We start from the raw sequence: 18,967 nt of genomic DNA on the forward strand, positions 1-18,967 counted from the left end.
ACTTATAGCAATAAAACTATTGAGTGAAATTTAAACTTCTTAGTTCTTTTTCTCTTTGGACTATATCCCACTAGGCCTATATAATCAAAGCTCTGTGTTCTAAAGTCACGGTTGGTTTTTTTCCTCTGTATGGTTATGTCACCAACATATTTGCTTTAGTTTGTTTTTGTTTTCAAGGATTTCCTTTTAATAGACTTTTTAAAAAATATGTTTGAATATTCAAAAAATTAGAGTATTTTAATATTTTTGAATATTCGACACATTCAATTTGGAAACATTTTTACGTTTCCAAAGTCAAAACAATATAAGAAGATATAGTCAAAGGAGACAATCTTTAAATACTCATCTTAGCCTTACATTCCTAAATCCTAAGCCTATTTAACCTCGTAAATATTTATTCAATGACCCGATTCTGCTGAAAGAGTATTTAAAAAATAAATAAATAAACAATGACCATACTGGTGTCTTGATAAATAAATACTTTGGAGCCATTGTAGAGATTACTCATAACAAATCAGATATTAAAATATTTTGATATGTTTCAGAAAGCAGAATTTAAAGATTTTCAGTTGCACTACAAAAGACAAACATAATTCTTAAATTAGCTTCTGTTTATCCCTAAAGGACTATTTGGTAAAGTTACCTAAAAAAAACTGTGAAGCCTTTAAAGTTAAGCATGTCCATTCTCTATATTTTCTGATTAACGAGAAGCCCTTTGTTGAGTGTTGACAGAGTTTGATAAAGGAGAAGGAATACAATCAAGTCAGAAGACAAGTTCAAATATATTAATTACTAGGTAAAAAGTATCTGTAGTCCTTGTTTACATTTGATTATTGGATTATCTGCCGATTAATGGATTAATTCTACTTTGGAATAAGATTATAGTAAAGTATGTTTTCAGTTTATATCAAGTTGTGAAACGTAAGGTTTTATCCATAAAGTAACATTTTAGGAACAGCTACACTCTACTAATAACATAGGCCTGAAAATGAGTGATGTTAGTCCTTGTAAAATGGTTCTCATCTTAATGGCACATTAGAATTACCTAGAAAGCTTACTGATGCCTGGGTCTCTGTCCCAGAAATGTAGTTTAATGTAGTCTGGTGGCAGGGATTCAAATGTGGACCAAAACTGAGAACAATTTATTAGTTGAAGGGATGGGTGGAAAAGAATATTTTGCACCCTCTCCCTCCCTTCCACGGGGCTAGTAAAAGATGGCCAGCTGCAATCTCCTTCAAGGAATGCTGGTATCTGATATAGTTTAGATGTCTGTCCCCTCCAAATTTCATGTTGAAATGTGATCCCCAATGTTTGAAGTGGGGCCTGGTGGGAGGTGTTTGAATCATGATCCCTCATGAATGGCTTGGTGCCATCCTCACAGTAATAAGAGTGAGTTCTCACTCCTATCAGTTCACAAAAGAGCTGATTCTTTAAAAGAGCCTGGCACCTCCTCACCTCTCTTTTGCTCCTTCTTTTGCCATGTGATACACTGCCCCTCCTTTGCCTTCCACCACGATTGAAAGTTTCCTGAGCCTCACCAGCAGCAGATGCTGGCACCATGCTTTTTGTACAGTCTGCAGAACTGTGAGCCAAATCAACCTCTTCTTTATAAATGGCCCAGTCTCAGGTATTCCTTTAGAAAGATGCAAAATAGACTAATACAGTACTTTTAATTCCTGATCTTTCTGAACGGCTCTGTGGCTTCTGGCACCACTACTCGTACTTTTCATGAGTGATTTCATTTATAATGAGGGTGTTAACTATCACCCTTCAGAGACATTACATTCTCTAGCTCCAACTCTGACCACACTCTTCTAAATTTCTGACTCAGCCAAATGCCTGTTGGGAATGTGTACTTGACCTTCCACTGGCATCAAATGAAACAAATCTCAAACACAGCTCATCCCATTCCTCCTCTGATGTTCTTTATCTCAGTTTGTGGCTGTAGTTCAAGTCAGCAACAGGAAGACATCCTAGAATCTGCTTCATATAAACCCTGTTGATTTTTCTTCCATAGAGTTCTTGTACTCATCCCCGTATAATGTAGTATTTAAGAGAGTAGGTTCTGGAGACTCAGGACTATACATACAATTGCAAGTCTGTCATGTACAATTCTCGACGCACATTTACAACGTGCTCATTGTGGATATCTACATTTATTGTGACAATTAATGAAGAGGGGAGTAAAGTTTCTTAAGAAAGGGAACATCTTTTTCTAATTTGCACAGAGGTGCGCCATGGGCTGGTGGGTGTGCTGGAACACAGTGTCTAAGTGTAAGTCCCATTTAATGTACTACTAACAATATAATCTTAGTTCATCCTCTCTCTCTCTCAGTTTCATCTGCAAAGTGGAAATAATCTCAGTATATTTCACTATCAATTTTCTAATAAAAAAGAATTTTTCAGAAGACCTACCATTAGGAGTAGCTAGCTGAAAAGCCAAATCAAGGCCTCCTCTTATTCTGAAGAGTATATCCATACTTTCTGAAATCACCTAGAACAAATAAAGATAAAGACAAACTCCCTTGTAAAACAAAACAAACTCATTTTCATATAAATTAGAATCTAAGTTTAGTGTTAAGACATTAATTAACCTTGATTCTTCAAATTATTTCATGAGTTAATTCCTTGTTTTATGGAAAAAACAAAAACAAAAGCAACCCCAAAATTTTAAATCAGGGGTTCTCAACCTTTGTTCTATACTGAAATCACCTGGGGAGATTGAAATACTGATTCCTGGGCTGTACCCCCAGAGATTCTGATTAACTGGTCTAAGGCCTAGGCACAGGGATTTTGGTTTTTTTTTTGGAGACAGGGTCTCACTCTGTCACCCAGGCTGGAGTGCAGTGGCACAATCTCAGCTCACTGCAACCTCCGCTTCCTGGGTGTAAGAGATTCTCCTGCCTCAGCCTCCCGTGTAGCTGAGATTACAGGCATACACCACCACGCCTGGCTAATTTTTGTATTTTTAGTAAAGATGGGATCTCAGAATATTGACCAGGCTGGTCTTGAACTCCTGGCCTCAAGTGATCTGCCCGTCTCGGCCTCCCAAAGTGCTGGGATTGCAGGCGTGAGCCACCACACCCAGCTGGCACAGGGATATTTAAAAGTATCCTATGCCCCCATGCCAGTGATTCTAATGTGAACGGTTGAGAACTACTGCTTTAAGACAATCTTTCCAAATTAGAATCTTGACAGGTTTAACAATGACAATAAAACATCAACAGTAAAGAACTAGTTTAAGAATGTGACAAGGCACTGAACCTAATACCAGGGAGTCAAGACAATGAGAGGAAACTCATACTGAGGGTGGGATATCAACTGGTGGAATCCTTCAGAGAATATGGCAGTAAGAATCGAAGGTTTACATTCATAGGCTTGATCTAGTGATATGCATTTAGAATTTTAGATTTAGTCTAAGAAAAATCTGAAAAACACACAAAGATTCGGGTACATGGATATTAACCTAACTGCCAACAACAGATTGGTTAAAAAAAATAGGAATATCATATAGCCATAAAAAAATCATGTTTTTGCTGAAAATTAAAAGGCACAGGACAATGCTTACAACTTATAAAGGGAAAAGAGCACTTGCAAAATGGAACTAATCAGTTCTTAACTTGGATCCATATACTGTTTCAGGTAGTTGATGATATATCACAAATGATATGTATCATTGTGTGTGTACACATATATACACACAGATACACATATTCATACATATATACATACATATACATATATACACACACACACACATGAGAGAAAGAGACAGGAAGGGAGAAAGAGAGCGGGAGATTTATTTTGGGAAGAGGTTTCAAAAATTTCATCAGATTCTCAAAACATATCTCTCAAACAGGCTGAAGAACCATAGTACACACTAAGACCCCTATTTTGAAATAAATGAATAAGTACTAACATTTACTGAGCTCTTCAAACGTAAAAGACAGGCAGGGTGCAGTGGCTCACGCCTGTAATCCCAACACTTTGGGAGGCAGAGGCAGGAGGATCACTTTGAGCCCAGGAGTTAGAGACCAGACTGGGCAACATAGGAAGACCCCCATCTCTACCAAAAAAAAAAAAAAATTAGCTAAGTGTGGTGGCCTGCACCTGTAGTCCAGCTACTCGGGAGGTTAAGGTGGGAGGAGTGCTTGGGCCGGGGAGGTCAATGCTACAGTGAGCCATGATCACACCACTGCACTCCAGCCTAAGCAACAGAGCAAGATCTTGTCTCCAAAAAACAAAATAAAATAAAACAAAAACATGTAAAAGGCACTATGCTAAACATACATACTTACTCCAATCCTCAGAACAGTATTAAATAGGTACCAATACAGTTTTTCTCATTTTACAAATCCTTTGTCACATTTCTATAAGGGTCACTGTTTTTATTTATTCTAAAATTGTAATCTTTTGAAAGATCATATACCCTTTGTCCCAATTCTACTTCTAGGAATTTATTCTAAGGAAACAATCAAGAAAGTTCAGGACAAATTTAGCTTCATGTTGTCCATTTATTCTACTGTTGTTCATCATAGAAAAATAAATGGAAACCACTTAAATAGCTATTAATAAGAAGTCAGTTAAATAAAGAATACTACCAAACAAACTAGTACGTACCCATTTAAATAAAAAATATTTAAAGATACTGAAGATAAAAGTTAGACAGGAAAGAACAAATTTTAACTCTGCTACTTACTGTATAATTTTACACAATTTAACTAATCACTTAAGTCTGTTTCTCTTCTGTAAAACTGGAAAAATACACAACTTCCCAGGGTTGTTATGAAGATTCCACAAGACATCATTCATAAAAGCACTAGTCTTCCTAGACTTCCGAATTAGCTGAGATACTCTCTGAAGAAATAATACTGAAGCTGAGATCTGAAGGGTGAGTGAAGGTGCAAACAAACAGCCCATTCCAGGCAGGGGCATCGATGAGTGAAGATCTGCTTAAAAGACCACTTAGGTGACTATCCCAGATGGATAGATCTCAAGGCCAAGGATGGTAAGAGTGGAGACAGTGACAACAGACAGACATTTAGAAGTAGCATCTATAGGACTTGATTATTGACTGCATGTCGGGGAGTTGAGAAGAGGGAGATGTCAAGGATGATTTCCAGGTTTTGGGCAGGCACAACAGGATGTATGGTGGTGCCATCTACAGAGTTGGGGGTTCCTGGAGGAAGAGCAGGTGTGGGGTGTGGGGAAGTGGAAATGCTCAGTTTGGAACTTGCTGAGCTTGAAATACATATGAGCTATCCAAGTGGAGGCACGGTTAGCAGATTTGTGGGTCTGGAGCTCAGAAGAAAGGTCTAACTTAGAGATAAAATTTTAGGAGAACGCATAGGGTGTAAAGCGTCCCTGAAGAGCACCACCATTTAGGATAGGGATTGGAGAACCCTGCTGAGCAATGAGACAGGAGAGAAACCAGGGGAGGGAAACACCACGGGAACTAGGGGAATATAATATCCGAAGAAAGTTGCGCCTGTCCCAGGTTAAGCCCTTCTTGCAAGGCTTCAAAAACGCCGAAGTCTCTCAAAATACCTTCACACAGAGGAGTAGCAGGGGGTGCGTGTCCAAGGTGGCCGAGGCGGGGTGCACACTTGTATAGGGCACTTTCCCCCCGGCCCAGCGCGGAGACAGGCGAACTGGAGAGCCGCCCAGCCCACGCAGCTCGCAGCTGCCATCTTGGACCCCGGCAGGACCAGCTCCTTTCAGGCGCTGTGAAGCCCGCTCGTGGCGGCTGCCAAAGTCCGGGGAAAAACACAGGGGTCGGTGACGAGCAGAGATACTCACCATGTCCGCGACGTGGCGGTGACACGGGCGCTGACGCCTGCCCAAAAGTTCCGGGGGCCGGCCCTGAAGTGGCGTCACCGCACGGCCCAGGGGCGGGGCCCGGGCGGACCAACTACAACTCCCGACATGCTCGGCGGCATGACGTCACGGAGCGTACCACACCACAGTCCCTCGCGGACGGCGAGGCGGGGCGGGTAGCCGAAGACTTACGTTTGGTAAATTCTATTAGTTAAGTCTTTTCTGTCCTACAGAAGCTCACACATCCTTCTGTGTGTTCTTCGATGCGAATTCGAATCTCCTCGTATCCTCCCACAGCGTGCTTGGAATGGATTCTCCCGTACCCGGGGCAACACATCACACAATAAACGCCAGCTGTGGTGGAACGTGCAGAGGCGCTTCGCAGCCCAGGCGTGTCGCGCGCTTGGGAACCCTCGCCGCTCCCGCAGCGCAGTTAACGTGGACAAGCTGGGGCAACCTGGACGAGCTGGGGCAACCTGATCTCGGCTGTCGGAGTGGGTGTCCTCAGGAGAGGTGACTTGGTCCTCGCGGACGCCAGGTGTTGCCCCTTAGATACCTGCCACCTCCCAGCCTCCGTTTCCTTCTTGGGAAACAGACTCCTCATCACCTCCTCCAGTTTTCTGCCCCTTCTTCACCTCTCCTGACGCTCCATCCGTACCTTTTGCAAGGGAACGTGCCATAATTCGGCTATGCTCTATTTTCTTGTCTAATAGATTGTAAGCTCCTTGCGGGCAGCATCTATGCCTTCTTAAATCTGTTTCTAGTTTCTACCAGCAAGCTTGACCCGAAGGGGTTTGCAGAATATCTGTTAAATAAGTGAATGAATAATTTTGTAAATGTTGCTCAAGAAGAGTTAAGTAGTGGCGGGGCCGGGCGCGGTGGCTCACGCCTGTAATCCCAGCACTTTGGGAGGCCAAGGCAGGCGCATCACCTGCGCTCACGAGTTCGAGACCAGCCTGGGCAAAATGGTGAAACCCCTGTCTCTACTAAAAATACCAAACAAACAAACAAAAAAATAGCCGGCCGTGGTGGCGGGTGCTTGTAGTCCCAGCTACTCGGGAGGCTGAGACAGGAGAATCGCTTGAACCCGGGAGGCGGAGGCTGCGGAGAGCCAAGACAGCTCCACTGCACTCCTAGCCTGGGCAACAGAGAGAGAGACTCCGTCTCAAAAAAAAAAAAAAAAAAAAAAATCAATAAGAAAAAAGTTAAGTAGTGGGAAAGTTCTAGGCAAGAATTTCTTCCCTCCCTCCTCCCTGGCTCGCTTGTGTGCCGGGAGCTGCGCAGATGCGGGGATACCGTGAGAGGGAGGAACCTATCTCAGCTCCTGCCCTTGTGCCGTGGAGCTTTGAAATATAAGGTAAATGAAAGTACTAAATCTTGACTGAAGTTTGGTTTTAAAGCAACCCTGATTAATGGAAGAGGTAGGATGTGGGGAAGGGCGTTGTATTTCGTTATGTTTCAGTTTAAAATGAATCTTCATTTGCCCCTTTGGTGTTACATATTAGCAATGATTCATGCTCAGGTGAGCCAGTTTCAGGCAGGCTTGCAGAGAGGCACTCAAACAGCTTGCTTTAAATTTAAGGTAAAAGGCCGGGCGCGGTGGCTCACGCCTGAAATCCCAGCACTTTAGGAGGCCGAGGCAGGTGAATCACTTGAGGTCAGGAGTTTGAGACCAGCCTGACCAACATGGTGAAACCCCGTTTCTACTAAAAATACAAAAATCAGCCGGGCGTGGTGGCAGGTGCCCGTAGTCCCAGCTACTTGGGAGGCTGCGGCAGGAGAATTGCTTGAACCCAGGAGGCGGAGGTTGCAGTGAGCTGAGATAGCGCCTCTGCACTCCAGCCTGGGCGACAGAGCGAGACTCCATCTTAATAAGCAAATAAATAAATAAGGTAAAAGGTTCTTACCAGCCGGGCGCGGTGGCCCACTCCTGTAATCCCAGCACTTTGGGAAGCCGAGGCAGGTGGATCACCTGAGGTCAGGAGTTCAAGACCAGCCTGGCCAACATGGTGAAACCCCGTCTCTACTAAAAAAATACGAAGTTAGCTGGGCGTGGTGGCGGACGCCTGTAATCCCAGCTACTTGGGAGGCTGAGGCAGAAGAATCGCTTGAACCTGGGAAGCGGAGGTTGCAGTGAGCCGAGATCGCGCTATTGCACTCCATCCTGGGCTACAAGAGCGAAACTCTGTCTCAAAAAAAAAAAAAAAAAAAATGGTTCTTACTTTGGATTACAAACTGTGACTAACCCAATGTTTGTTGTCTTCACTTGTGTATGCCCAGTGCTTAGCTCATAGTTGGTGCTTTAAAAACTTTAGGATGGGATAGAGGTAAGTATTCTTAGCTCCTTGGGCCTCTTCCTTTTTAAAATAACATGTCTACTATTAGAAATTAATTTCTGGCCGGGCGCGGTGGCTCATGCCTGTAATCCCAGCGCTTTGGGAGGCCGAGGTGGGTGGATCACTTGAGGCCAGGAGTTCGAGACCAGCCTGGCCAACATAGTAAAACCCTGTCTCTACTAAAAATACAAAAACAGCTGGGCATGGTGGCGCGTGTCTGTAATCCAGCTACTCAGGTGGCTGAGGCAGGAGAATCGCTTGAACCTGGGAGGCGGAGGTTATAGTGAGTCAAGAACATGCCACTGCACTCCAGCCTGGGACTGTCTAAAAAAAAAAAAACAACAACAACAAAAAAAAGAGACTCTGTCTTAAAAAAATTAATTTCTAAATAAAGAGTTGCATGTTTAATATTTCACCTTTGTTTGAAGTGGTCATTTCCAAAGAAAGCTCAGAGTTGAAGTATACCTGTTAACAAATACTCAGAATTCATTGTAGAATTTTTGTTTTTGTTTTCGTTTTTATCTTGCCTAAATAATTGTTCTCTTCCCCATTCCCTTTATAATTTTGCCAGTGACACACTTATTATGTTTATTTAAACTTGAAAAAAACCTCAAGAGTGGTAGGGTAATACCTCGATGTGTTGTACATCCTGAAAAGCTGTTATATTTTCAACATAAGGGACAATGCAGGATGCTGAAATCATTGTATTTAAACTGTAAAAATGTCTGCCTTATATAATTATGATTTTAAAATCTACCCTGAACTTCTCAAAAGAAGGATTTGTTTATAATATACCATACAGTAATAATTTTATCATTTCCAACAGATAAATGGCAGTGTAATCGATGAGATCCCGTACATTCCTTTGTAATTTGTGAGCACTTCATACGGAGAGTCAAGGGGGAGGGCTCATCTGGAGAATTTTGAATCCCAGTATTCTCCCCCACCCCGCAGAGGAGGTTCTTTCCCCATGGAGTATGAGGCTATTGTTTTGTAGTAAACCTTAAACTCTCAGACTGAAAGTAATTAGAACTGGAAATTAGTAACCACTTTTTTCTAAACTTTTCCCCTTTATTTTTATTTTCAGTGTAAAGTAGGACTTTGCTATAAAACACGTGACCCTAGGGAAACTTTTGAAGTTAGCGGTATAGACAGTACCACCACCGGACGCCACCATGCCTGCGGAAGGAGGAAAAACGGACATGGAAAGGATTGGCCTCTTTAGTGAGATGGAATATATTACTGTGGGTGATAAATATGTGTCACAATTTAATCGTAAGTATATTTGCTTTTCCCTATGGACGAATAGTGGGTATTTTCTATATAAAATTTAGAATTTAATATTTAAGTCAAATGATTTTTTAATGGTTTGTATTTTAAAGCATTTAGTTCTAAAGTTTGTTAACGTGTAAAATTTCAATGAAGTTAAGCGATATCATTTATTTATTTATTTATTTATTTATTTAGAAACAGGATCTTTGTTACCCAGGCTGGAGTGCCAGTGACCTGATTATAGCTCACTGCAGTCTCAAACTCCTGGGCTCAAGGGTTCCTCCCATCTTCAGCCTCCTGAGTCCCTGGGACTACAGGCACACACTACCATGCCCAGCTAATTTTTAAATACTTTGTGGAGTAGGGGGGGGCTCTCACTATGTTGCCCAGGCTGGTCTTGAACTCTTGACCTCAAGAGACCCTCCCCCCTCAGCGTGCCGTAGTGCTGGGGTTAAGAGGCATGAGCCACAGCACCCAGCAAGAAGTTGATTTTGTGAGAATAGGAATCTCGTTTTATTAGGGTATTCTATCCTAATTTATTGTCCTCATAGGTAATTTGATTTCTTTTCAAAGGTGCCTGGCAGTTTTCTCCCAGAATATTTTGGTTAGATGGGACACTCCCCTATGCAAACAGCATTTACATTTGTGTCCAAGAAGGCCATCCATTGTTACCTTCCTGAGAAATGAAATGCTAAGTGAATGGCTGAGGGATTTTTACAAAAGTCATAAATAATAAAAAGAGCTAATATACATAAATATTTAAATGTCTCAGTTCAATTTTTGGGTATCCAATTACTTTTATATAATAATACAAAATAAAACACTGATTTGGAGATATCTCCAAGATACATTGTTAAATAAAAAAAGCAAGGTGCAGAATAGTCTATATAGTGTGCTAAGCATGAACAATGTGATTCTTCTGAGACAGCATTTAAAAAAATGAAAAAGGATATCTATGAAAACATCCACTTGAACATACCTGAACATTCTTTGGGAAACAAAATGATTATCTCTTTGCCTGTGGAAGAATTGGGTGGCCAAGTATAGGAGAAAGACTTCTTGTGAAAATGTTTATACTTTTGAATTTGGAACTATTTGAATGTACTACCTTTTCAAAAATTTAAGTTGGCCAGGTGTGGTGGCTCACAGCTGTAATCCCAGCACTTTGGGAGGTGGTGGCAGGAGGATTGCTTGATGCCAGGAGTTCAAGACAAGCCTGGACAACATAGTGAGACCCTGTCTCTACAAAAAGTACAAAAATTAGCTGGGCATGGTGTCCTGCCCATATAGTCTCAGCTACTTGGGAGGCTGCGGCAGGAAGTTAAGCCCAGGAGGTTGAGGCTGCATGAGCCATGGTCTCACCACTGCATTCCGGTCTAGGTGCCAGAAGGAGACCTTGTCAAAAAAAAATTGTTTTTAAAAACTCAGTGATACAGGCCAGGCGTGGTGGCTCTCGCCTGTAATCCCAGCACTTTGGGAGGCCGAGGTGGGTGGATCACAAGGTCAGGAGTTCAAGACCAGCCTGAGAAATATGGTGAAACCCCGTCTCTACTAAAAATACAAAAATTAACCAGCCATGGTGGTGCACACCTGTAGTCCCAGCTACTTGGGAGGCTGAGGCAGGAGAATCGCTTGAACCTGGGAGGTGGAGGTTGCAGTGAGCTGAGATCGTGCCACTGCACTCCAGCCTGGGCAACAGAGTGAGACTCCGTCTCAAAAAAAACAAAAAAAAGTCAGTGATACAGATTCACATTTAGTAGCCAGTTGAATTAAGGATTGTGTGCACTTCAGAAACTTCTCCATGTTTCCAAAGCTCTCCTCAGATAGAGCTCTCCTAGATCTAAATTATGAAAGAAGTTCTAAATACTTATTAAAACAGCCTTTAAAAAATTACTGGGCTACTAGTATTTCACTGTATAAATTCCACAGCTTAAAAATCTGTTCTCCTGTTGATGGACATTTGGGCTATTTTATGTTTTTGATTATTATGAATAAAACTGCTATGAACAGTCTTGTTAATGTCTTTTAGTGGCCATAGACACTCATGCATCTTGAGTATATGCCCCAGAGAGGAATTGCTTCAACTTGAGTATGAAACACCCTTCTCTTCGACCTACGCACACACCCTCACTGACATCTCACACACGACCTACGCGCACATGCTTACTGACATCTCACACAGTGCTTTCTAGTCTGTAGTTGGAGAAACATTGAATTAGATCATTTTAAGGTCTCTACCAGCTCTAAAACTCAGAGTGTATAAGCAAGACCTTACATATTCACATGTTTTGATGAAAACCACTGAGGTCTTATTGTCAAGATAGCCATTCACACAGAGCTTTCAGGGAATGTTTTGAAACAGTGCTTTAGAGCTCAAAATTCATAATTGGCCCAAATCATATTTGGAAATTGTTATCTTATTTTTCATGTCCTTTAATTGCTAGTCAGCTCAAAATTATAATATGCCTAATTTATCTTTAAAGGACCCTTTAATGAGGCTGCAAGCAAAAATAAACAGATGCTACCTGGAGGGTCCAAAGAAATGTCAGATCTTCAGGCAGGTTATTTTGATCCCCATTTTGTAAGGATTTTTGAAGGTGAAGGCTACATAAATCTGAACCAAGTGAGGAGACGGGATATGATGGAAGCAGCCAAAAAAAATCTAGGCAAAGCCTTCCTCCCTAGTAGTGGAGAGAAAAAGCCGTAAGTGTTTTTTGGGAAAAGTCTTAAATATATCTCCTGCACCTTTATCCCTAACTAAATTAAATATTTGTTTTTCTGTAGGACTGACTTATGTAAGATGAATTTTTAAGTATTATTCTTAGTTTGTCTTAGGTGGAGATACTTGTATTGGATGATTTAGATTGACAAGTAATCTTGATTAAATATATTCTCATCATATTAAATTTTGGATTATCTATATCACTGTGCTCTATTTGTTGATATAATAAAAACAACCTAAATAATAAAATTTGTTCAAAAACCTTGCAAAGTCAGTTTGGGGGAAAAATTGCCTTTAATTATCATGTCTATGCCCCTGACTGTTTTTTCTGCTGTTAAAGAAGTATAAATAAAAATATGAGGCTGGGTGCAGTGGCTCATGCCTATAATCCCAGCACTTTTGGAGGCCGAGCTCGGAGGAATGCTTGAGGCCAGGAGTTTGAGACCAGCCTGGGCAATATAGAGAGACCCCATCTCTACAAAAGTTAAAAAATTAGCTAGGTGTGGTAGCAATGTGCCTGTAGTCCCAGCTACTCAGGAGGCTGAGGTGAGAGGATCCCTTGAGCCCAGGAGTTTGAGGTTACAGTGAGCTATGATTGAGCCACTGCACTCCAGCCTGGATGTCAGAGCAAGATCTTATCTAAAAAAAAAAAAAATGTGGAATTAGGATAAATTTTTTTTGTTGTTTTTTGAGACAGAGTCTTGCTCTGTTGCCCAGGCTGGAGTGCAGTGGCATGATCTCAGCTCAGTGCAACCTCTGCCTCCTGGGTTCAAGTGGAGGAGGGTTCTGGGCCACGCCTGGCCAGAAATTCTTTTTTGATGAAGAAAATAATTGATCAAAAATTCATTATTTTTAAATTATTATGAAGATATACTCATGAGGTTTAACAGTATCTTAGTTGTGACAACTGTCAATGTTCCCTTTAAATTAGTTTAACATTAGACCATGAAGTCAATGTAATGTTATATAACTGAGACTTAAAACGTAATGTTCAGTGAAACCCCATCCCTACTGAAAATACAAAAAATTAGCCAGGCATGGTGGCACGCACCTGTAGTCCCAGCTACTCAGGAGGCTGAGGCAGGAGAATCTCGCTTTAAGTCCGGAGCCTGAGGTTGCAGTGAGCCGAAATCACACCACTGCACTCCAGCCTGGGTGACAGAGTGAGACTCCATCTCAAAAAAAAAAAAAAAAAAAAAAAAGTAATGTTCATTCACACTCAAAGCTTTGAGTCTCTCAATTTGTTAATTTGATAGATGATAACCAAAGTCTAATTTTGTGCTTATTTACTGTGTTTTTTGAGACTACTAAAACTACTTTGTATAACTTATACTTCCTTCTAATTCTAGTAGGCAATGTCAGCCAAAATTATTGTCTCTATTAAGAGTGAGGATTTTTGGCCGGGCACGGTGGCTCACACCTGTAATCCCAGCACTTTGGGAGGCTGAGGCGGGCGGATCACCTGAGGTCAGGAGTTTGAGACCAGCCTGGCCAACATGGCGAAACCCCGTCTCTACTAAAAATATAAAAATTAGCCGGGCGTGGTGGTGGGCGCCTGTAATCCCAGCTACTCGGGAGGCTGAGGCAGGAGAATCACTTGAACCCAGGAGGTGGAGGCTGCAGTGAGCCAAGATTGTGCCACTGCACTCCAGCCTGGGCGACAGAGACTCTGTCTCAAAAACAAAACAACAAAACAAAAAAAGACTGAGGATTTTCGGTGGGTGCAGTGGCTCATGCCTGTGATCCCAGCACCTTGGGAGGCTGAGGTGGATGGATTGCTTGAGTCTAGGAGTTTGAGACCAGTCTGGGCAACATGACAAAAACCCATCTCTACAAAATATACAAAAATTAAGCCAGCGTGGTGATGCATGCCTTTAGTCCCAGCTACTCGGGAGGCTGAGGTTGCGGGGAACACTTGAGCCGGGAGTTTGAGGCTGCAGTGGGCTGAGACTGCACCACTGCACTGCACTGCAGCCTGGGCAACAGAGTGAGACCCTGTCTGAAAAAAAACAAAAAAATAAAAAAGAGTGAGGGTTTTCTTCTTTAATTTCATCTTTTTCTACCTTTTGACACTTTGGATAGATTTGAATTATTTATTCTTATTATTACTACTGTTTCTTGAAATCTTTCATTTTCTTGGATATAAATTTAAAAATGTGATTTTTTCCTTATGTCACTACTTTCTTTCTTTTTCATGTAATATGTGAAATAACTTTTTCCTAGTTTTCAGTCTTTTCTCCTGCCTGTGATAAACTTTGACTCATGTGGTAATAATTGGAAATTGCTACCTTGATACATTAGTTTATAATAGGCTTATATTCATCTGTCAGCCAAGAAATAATAAGTTTTATAATTAGACTAGCTTTCCTTTTTTAAAATAATTCATAGACATGTAAAAACATCTATAATTTAGTGGATACAGAAAGTGTTTCCAAACAGAGAGACTAGTGTTTTAAATAAGAAACCCTTATACAGGCACTTATTGAACACCAAATTATGGAACCGTAGGCATTTATTATATATTTATTTATTTATTTTTGTGAGATGGAGTCTGGCTCTGTCATCCAAGCTGGAGTGCAGTGGCGTGATCTCAGCTCACTGCAATCTCTGCCTCCCAGGTTCAAGTGAGATTTTCCTGCCTCAGCCTCCCAAGTAGCTGGGATGACAGGCACAGGCCACCACGCCCGGCTAGTTTTTTGTATTTTTAGTAGAGATGGGTTTCGCCATGTTGGCCAGGCTGGTCTCAAACTCCTGACCTCAGGTGATCTGCCCACCTCAGCCTCCCAAAGTGCTGGGATTACATACGTGAGCCACCACACCCACCCCCGGAACTGTAGGCATTTAATAAATTCTAAATAGAATGACTTTTAATGCTTGCGTTAAATCACATTTTGGGTAAATTATGCCTGTCTGTGAATAGTTCTCCTTTATCTGCATTATCCCTGCTCTATTTCCTTGTTGTATTTTAGAATTTCATGATATAGGTTCATAAAGAGGGATTAATTAAAATATGCTTTCCTACCATTTGTAGACTGAAGATATTGGCAATAAGCAATCAGTGTTGATGTCTTTCTAGTTTTTGAAATTTTTAACTCAGATGTATGAACAGTGTCAAGTTTTGATAGTAATAAGGTTTCATTTGTCTTGTAGACCTTTTTCTGATTATTAAAATTTGTTTACTTCAATGGTAACTTAAGAATTAGAGACTATGACTGTTGTTAACAATAGTTACCCTTATTGTGGAAGTTTTAAGAAAAATTTGTTAAAGTGCTGGATAGTAAATACTTTGATGATTTTACATAGATACTGTGTGCCCAGAAAATTTAACATTAAAATGGAAGAAAAGAAAATATTTGGTTAATTTTTTCTACAGTAAAGTTATGAGATATAAACCAAACAGAAGAAAATTAGCACCCAAATTCCATGAGTCACTTTCTATCAGTAGTGGAAACAGCAGTCTTAAATATTTGTTTTGAAAGTGTAGTTTCTTGTGGGTGGATAGTCAGAAGTAATTAGCCATTTATTAGCTAACTTGCCATAAAGCATCCATAAATTAATCTAAAAACACAAAAGACTCTGTTTATTGTTACAGTTAACTGAATTAATGAGAATGATTCTAACTTCCTAAGGATTATGCAGTTCTATTTTTGGTAGAATGTTTATAATAATAAAAATATTAAAAACATATCTCATTTCAAAATCTGTGACTGAAGAATGAGGAAAATGAAATTAGATTAAAACTAGCATTTTTTCTCTTTTTTTCAATCTGTTTAAAAATTATGATAAAATAGACTTAAACTTTGCCATTTTAACCTCCTTCTTTTAAAACATCAAAAAACTGTATTTAAGATGTGGCTTAGGAAGCTACTATGGAACAATAGGTGGTCCAGTCCCATTTTTCAGCGCACAGTCGAAACCTCGAGAAAAATATAAGGCACCTGGAAAGAATTTATACACAAACCCGGGAAAGAAAGGAACTGGATATGGGTAAGATATTTTTAATACTTTGTCATATCGTTTGTTTTGAAATTTAAAAAAAATTAAATTTCTGAATTCTGAAGTCACCATTACTTACTTTGCTTTCTTAGCTATGCAAATATTACCATAGGTAAACAGTTTTCACACTCTGCCGACTTCTATGATGCAGCAAAACTAAACTATAAGGTAAAAAATCTGTTTTGAATGTTTCAAGCTTTCTTTTATTTAGTTAACTCGATATTAATAATTCACTTGAGGCCGGGCACGGTGGCTCACATCTGTAATCCCAGCACTTTGGGTGGCCGAGATGGGCAGATCACGAGGTCAGGAGTTCGAGATCAGCCTGACCAACATGGTGAAACCCCGTCTCTACTAATCTTACAAAAATTAGCCGGGTGTGGTGGCGGGCACCTGTAATCCCAGCTACTCAGGAGGCTGAGGCAGGAGAACCGCTTGAACCCAGGATACGGAGGTTGCAGTGAGCCAAGGTCGCGCCACTGCACTCCAGCCTCGGTGACAGAACGAGACTCCGTCTCAAAAATAATAATAATAATAATAATAATAATAATAATAATTCACTTGAGATCTAATTTTGTTTTGTTCTATCTATTTGTATCACTGGGGCAGTGGCAAACTCATGTTTATGAATTGTGATAATTTTACCCTTTTATTAGATTTTCATGTCTTGCTGTATATCCTCTCAGCTCCTTCCAGGATGAATTTTATCTCTTGCTATGGTTTACCACGTCTATTTTACATCTCTGTAAACTAGCTGTGAAACTTCTATTAGCCTGGCCTGATCAACTATGTTCTATTTTAAATAAAGAGTCATATCCTGACCCTTAGCCATATTCCCACCACACCCTACTATCTGTGCCTGCAAAAGTAATTGTAATACTTCAGGGCTGATCAAGAAGCCATTATGATGAGCAGATGGGATGGAGGAGTGGAGGCGTGATGGGAAAAGGTGGAGCTTAGAGAATGGATGAATCCTATGAGTAGACAGAGTGAAAGGACAGGAGAAAACTGCTCACTTTATTAAATGGCAGAGATAAAAACTAACATGTGCTAGCGTATGCCTCTTACACTCACTGCGTACCATATTTGACTTGTAATGAGACCTGTTCACTTATATGCGGAATGTCTATTTGTAAATAAATAAAGGAACCCTTATAAATCTTAGAACCATATGAACATAATTTCACAATATCAGCATAACATAAAGAAAGCAGGTAGTAATGAAAAGTCAACTTAATTTGGACATTAAGCATTAAATGGCAATCACTTTTTAGTTTTTTGTTTTTGTTATTAGAGGCACGCAGGCTTTAGCAGTTTTGCTATGGTAAAAAATTTTAAATACCAGTGGAATGTGAGAGAATAAGGACCATTTTGCTGATGGGCATGTCCCAACTCAGGAACAGTTTTCTATTAAATTGGGCAGAAACCTTGGTTCTTATAAAATTGTATATAAGCTAGTTTTCATCTGTAGGGATAATATTGCATACATACTACATAACTACATACAGTGGAGTTTTATAGTGGCTCAGTAATTAATCTTTTACCCTATACTTATTGGGTATAACATACTTTTCTCTCTTAACAGAAAAAGCTCTTTTATCCTCATTTTTAGAACTTATACATAAGTCAGAAATTTTATGTTCCTAGATTTCCTAATATTCTAAAAGTAATTTTGAAAAATTTATCTCGCTTTTTCTTTTAGTATTTAAAAAAGGTTACTCCACTGTCTTCCTGCTTGACTTGTCTCTGATGAGAAACCTGTTGTCATGCTCATTTTTGTTCTTCTGTATGCACTATGTCCTTTCCTCTGGCCACTTTTTTTTTCTTTTTATGACTCATTTAAGCAGTTTGATTATGATGTGACTTTGTGTTGTTTTCTTTCATCCTTCTTGTGCTTGAGGTTTATTGAGCTTCTTGGATCTATGGGTTTATAGTTTTTCAAAGCAAATTTGGAATATTTCCAGTTATTTCTTCAGATATTTTTATCTGTCTTTCTCTTCCCCTTCAGAAATTCCAGTTACATGTGCATTAGGTCTCTTGAAATTGTCCCACAATTTACCAACACCCTATTAACTTAAAAAAAAAGTCCTTTTTTCCTTCTATGTATTTCATTTTGGTTAGTTTTTATTGCTGCGTCTTCAAACTCACCAATCTATTTTTCTGTAATGTCCAATCTGCTGTTAATGTCAACCAGTATATTTTTAATCTCATACATTGTGGTTTTGCTTTCTAGAAGTTTGAGTATTTTTAATATCCTACCTGTCTCTACTTAATTTTTTGAGCATTCAGGATATAGTTACTGTCTTAATGCCCTTTTCTGTTAATGCTAACATCTATATTAGTTCTTGGTTGATTTTAAATAATTGATTTTTCTTCTCAGTATGGGGGTCATATTTTGCTACTTTGAGTTACTGGCAATTTTTTATTGGATGTCAAATACTGGGAATTTTACTTCGTTGAGTGCTGTATATTTTTGTATTCTTATAAATATTCTCGGGCTTTTTCTGGAATGCTGTCACATTACTTAGAAATGGTTTTTATCTTTTCAGGTCTTGCATTTAAGATTTGTTAGGTGTGATAGGAGCTATGCTCAATCTAGGGCTGTTTATTCCCCACTACTGGGGCAAGACCTGTCTAGGTACTCGGTCCGATGCCCTGTGAATTAGGACATTTTCTTGCACAGCTGATGGCAACCACCACAATTCCCAGCTCTGTGTGAGAGCCAGACACTGTTACCTCACATTCTTTCAGGTGGTTCTTTTCTTGGCTTTGAATAATTTTCTCATACGTCTGCTGACCAGTACTCAACTGAACATTCTAGGGC

At 40.1% G+C, this 18,967-nt stretch overlaps 2 protein-coding genes across 9 annotated transcripts in view; one reads left to right on the forward strand and one right to left on the reverse strand.

The window, feature by feature from the left end:
* Positions 1–5,916, reverse strand: part of UFSP2 (UFM1 specific peptidase 2) — a 25,891-nt gene extending 19,975 nt beyond the window's left edge. Inside the window, exons 1-2 of one of the 3 annotated variants that reach the window (XM_003823473.5) lie at positions 5,800–5,916; positions 2,416–2,494 (exon numbers count right to left, since the gene is read on the reverse strand). In XM_003823473.5, coding sequence (XP_003823521.1) covers positions 2,416–2,494; positions 5,800–5,802 — 82 coding nt within the window. In that variant the 5' untranslated portion in view covers positions 5,803–5,916. Of the gene's footprint in view, positions 1–2,415; positions 2,495–5,547 lie in introns of all 3 variants that reach the window. The other 2 variants (XM_034959522.3, XM_063604028.1) reach the window with 2 other exon arrangements.
* Positions 5,893–18,967, forward strand: part of CFAP96 (cilia and flagella associated protein 96) — a 23,552-nt gene continuing 10,477 nt past the window's right edge. For 2 of the 6 annotated variants that reach the window (XM_063604029.1, XM_063604032.1), the window contains exons 1-5: positions 6,034–6,330; positions 9,241–9,428; positions 11,909–12,128; positions 15,997–16,134; positions 16,236–16,311. In XM_063604029.1, coding sequence (XP_063460099.1) covers positions 9,329–9,428; positions 11,909–12,128; positions 15,997–16,134; positions 16,236–16,311 — 534 coding nt within the window. In that variant the 5' untranslated portion in view covers positions 6,034–6,330; positions 9,241–9,328. The other 4 variants (XM_008977138.3, XM_063604031.1, XM_063604030.1 and 1 more) reach the window with 4 other exon arrangements.

Source organism: Pan paniscus, chromosome 3 (assembly GCF_029289425.2).
Source record: "Pan paniscus chromosome 3, NHGRI_mPanPan1-v2.0_pri, whole genome shotgun sequence".
Lineage (NCBI taxonomy): Eukaryota > Metazoa > Chordata > Mammalia > Primates > Hominidae > Pan > Pan paniscus.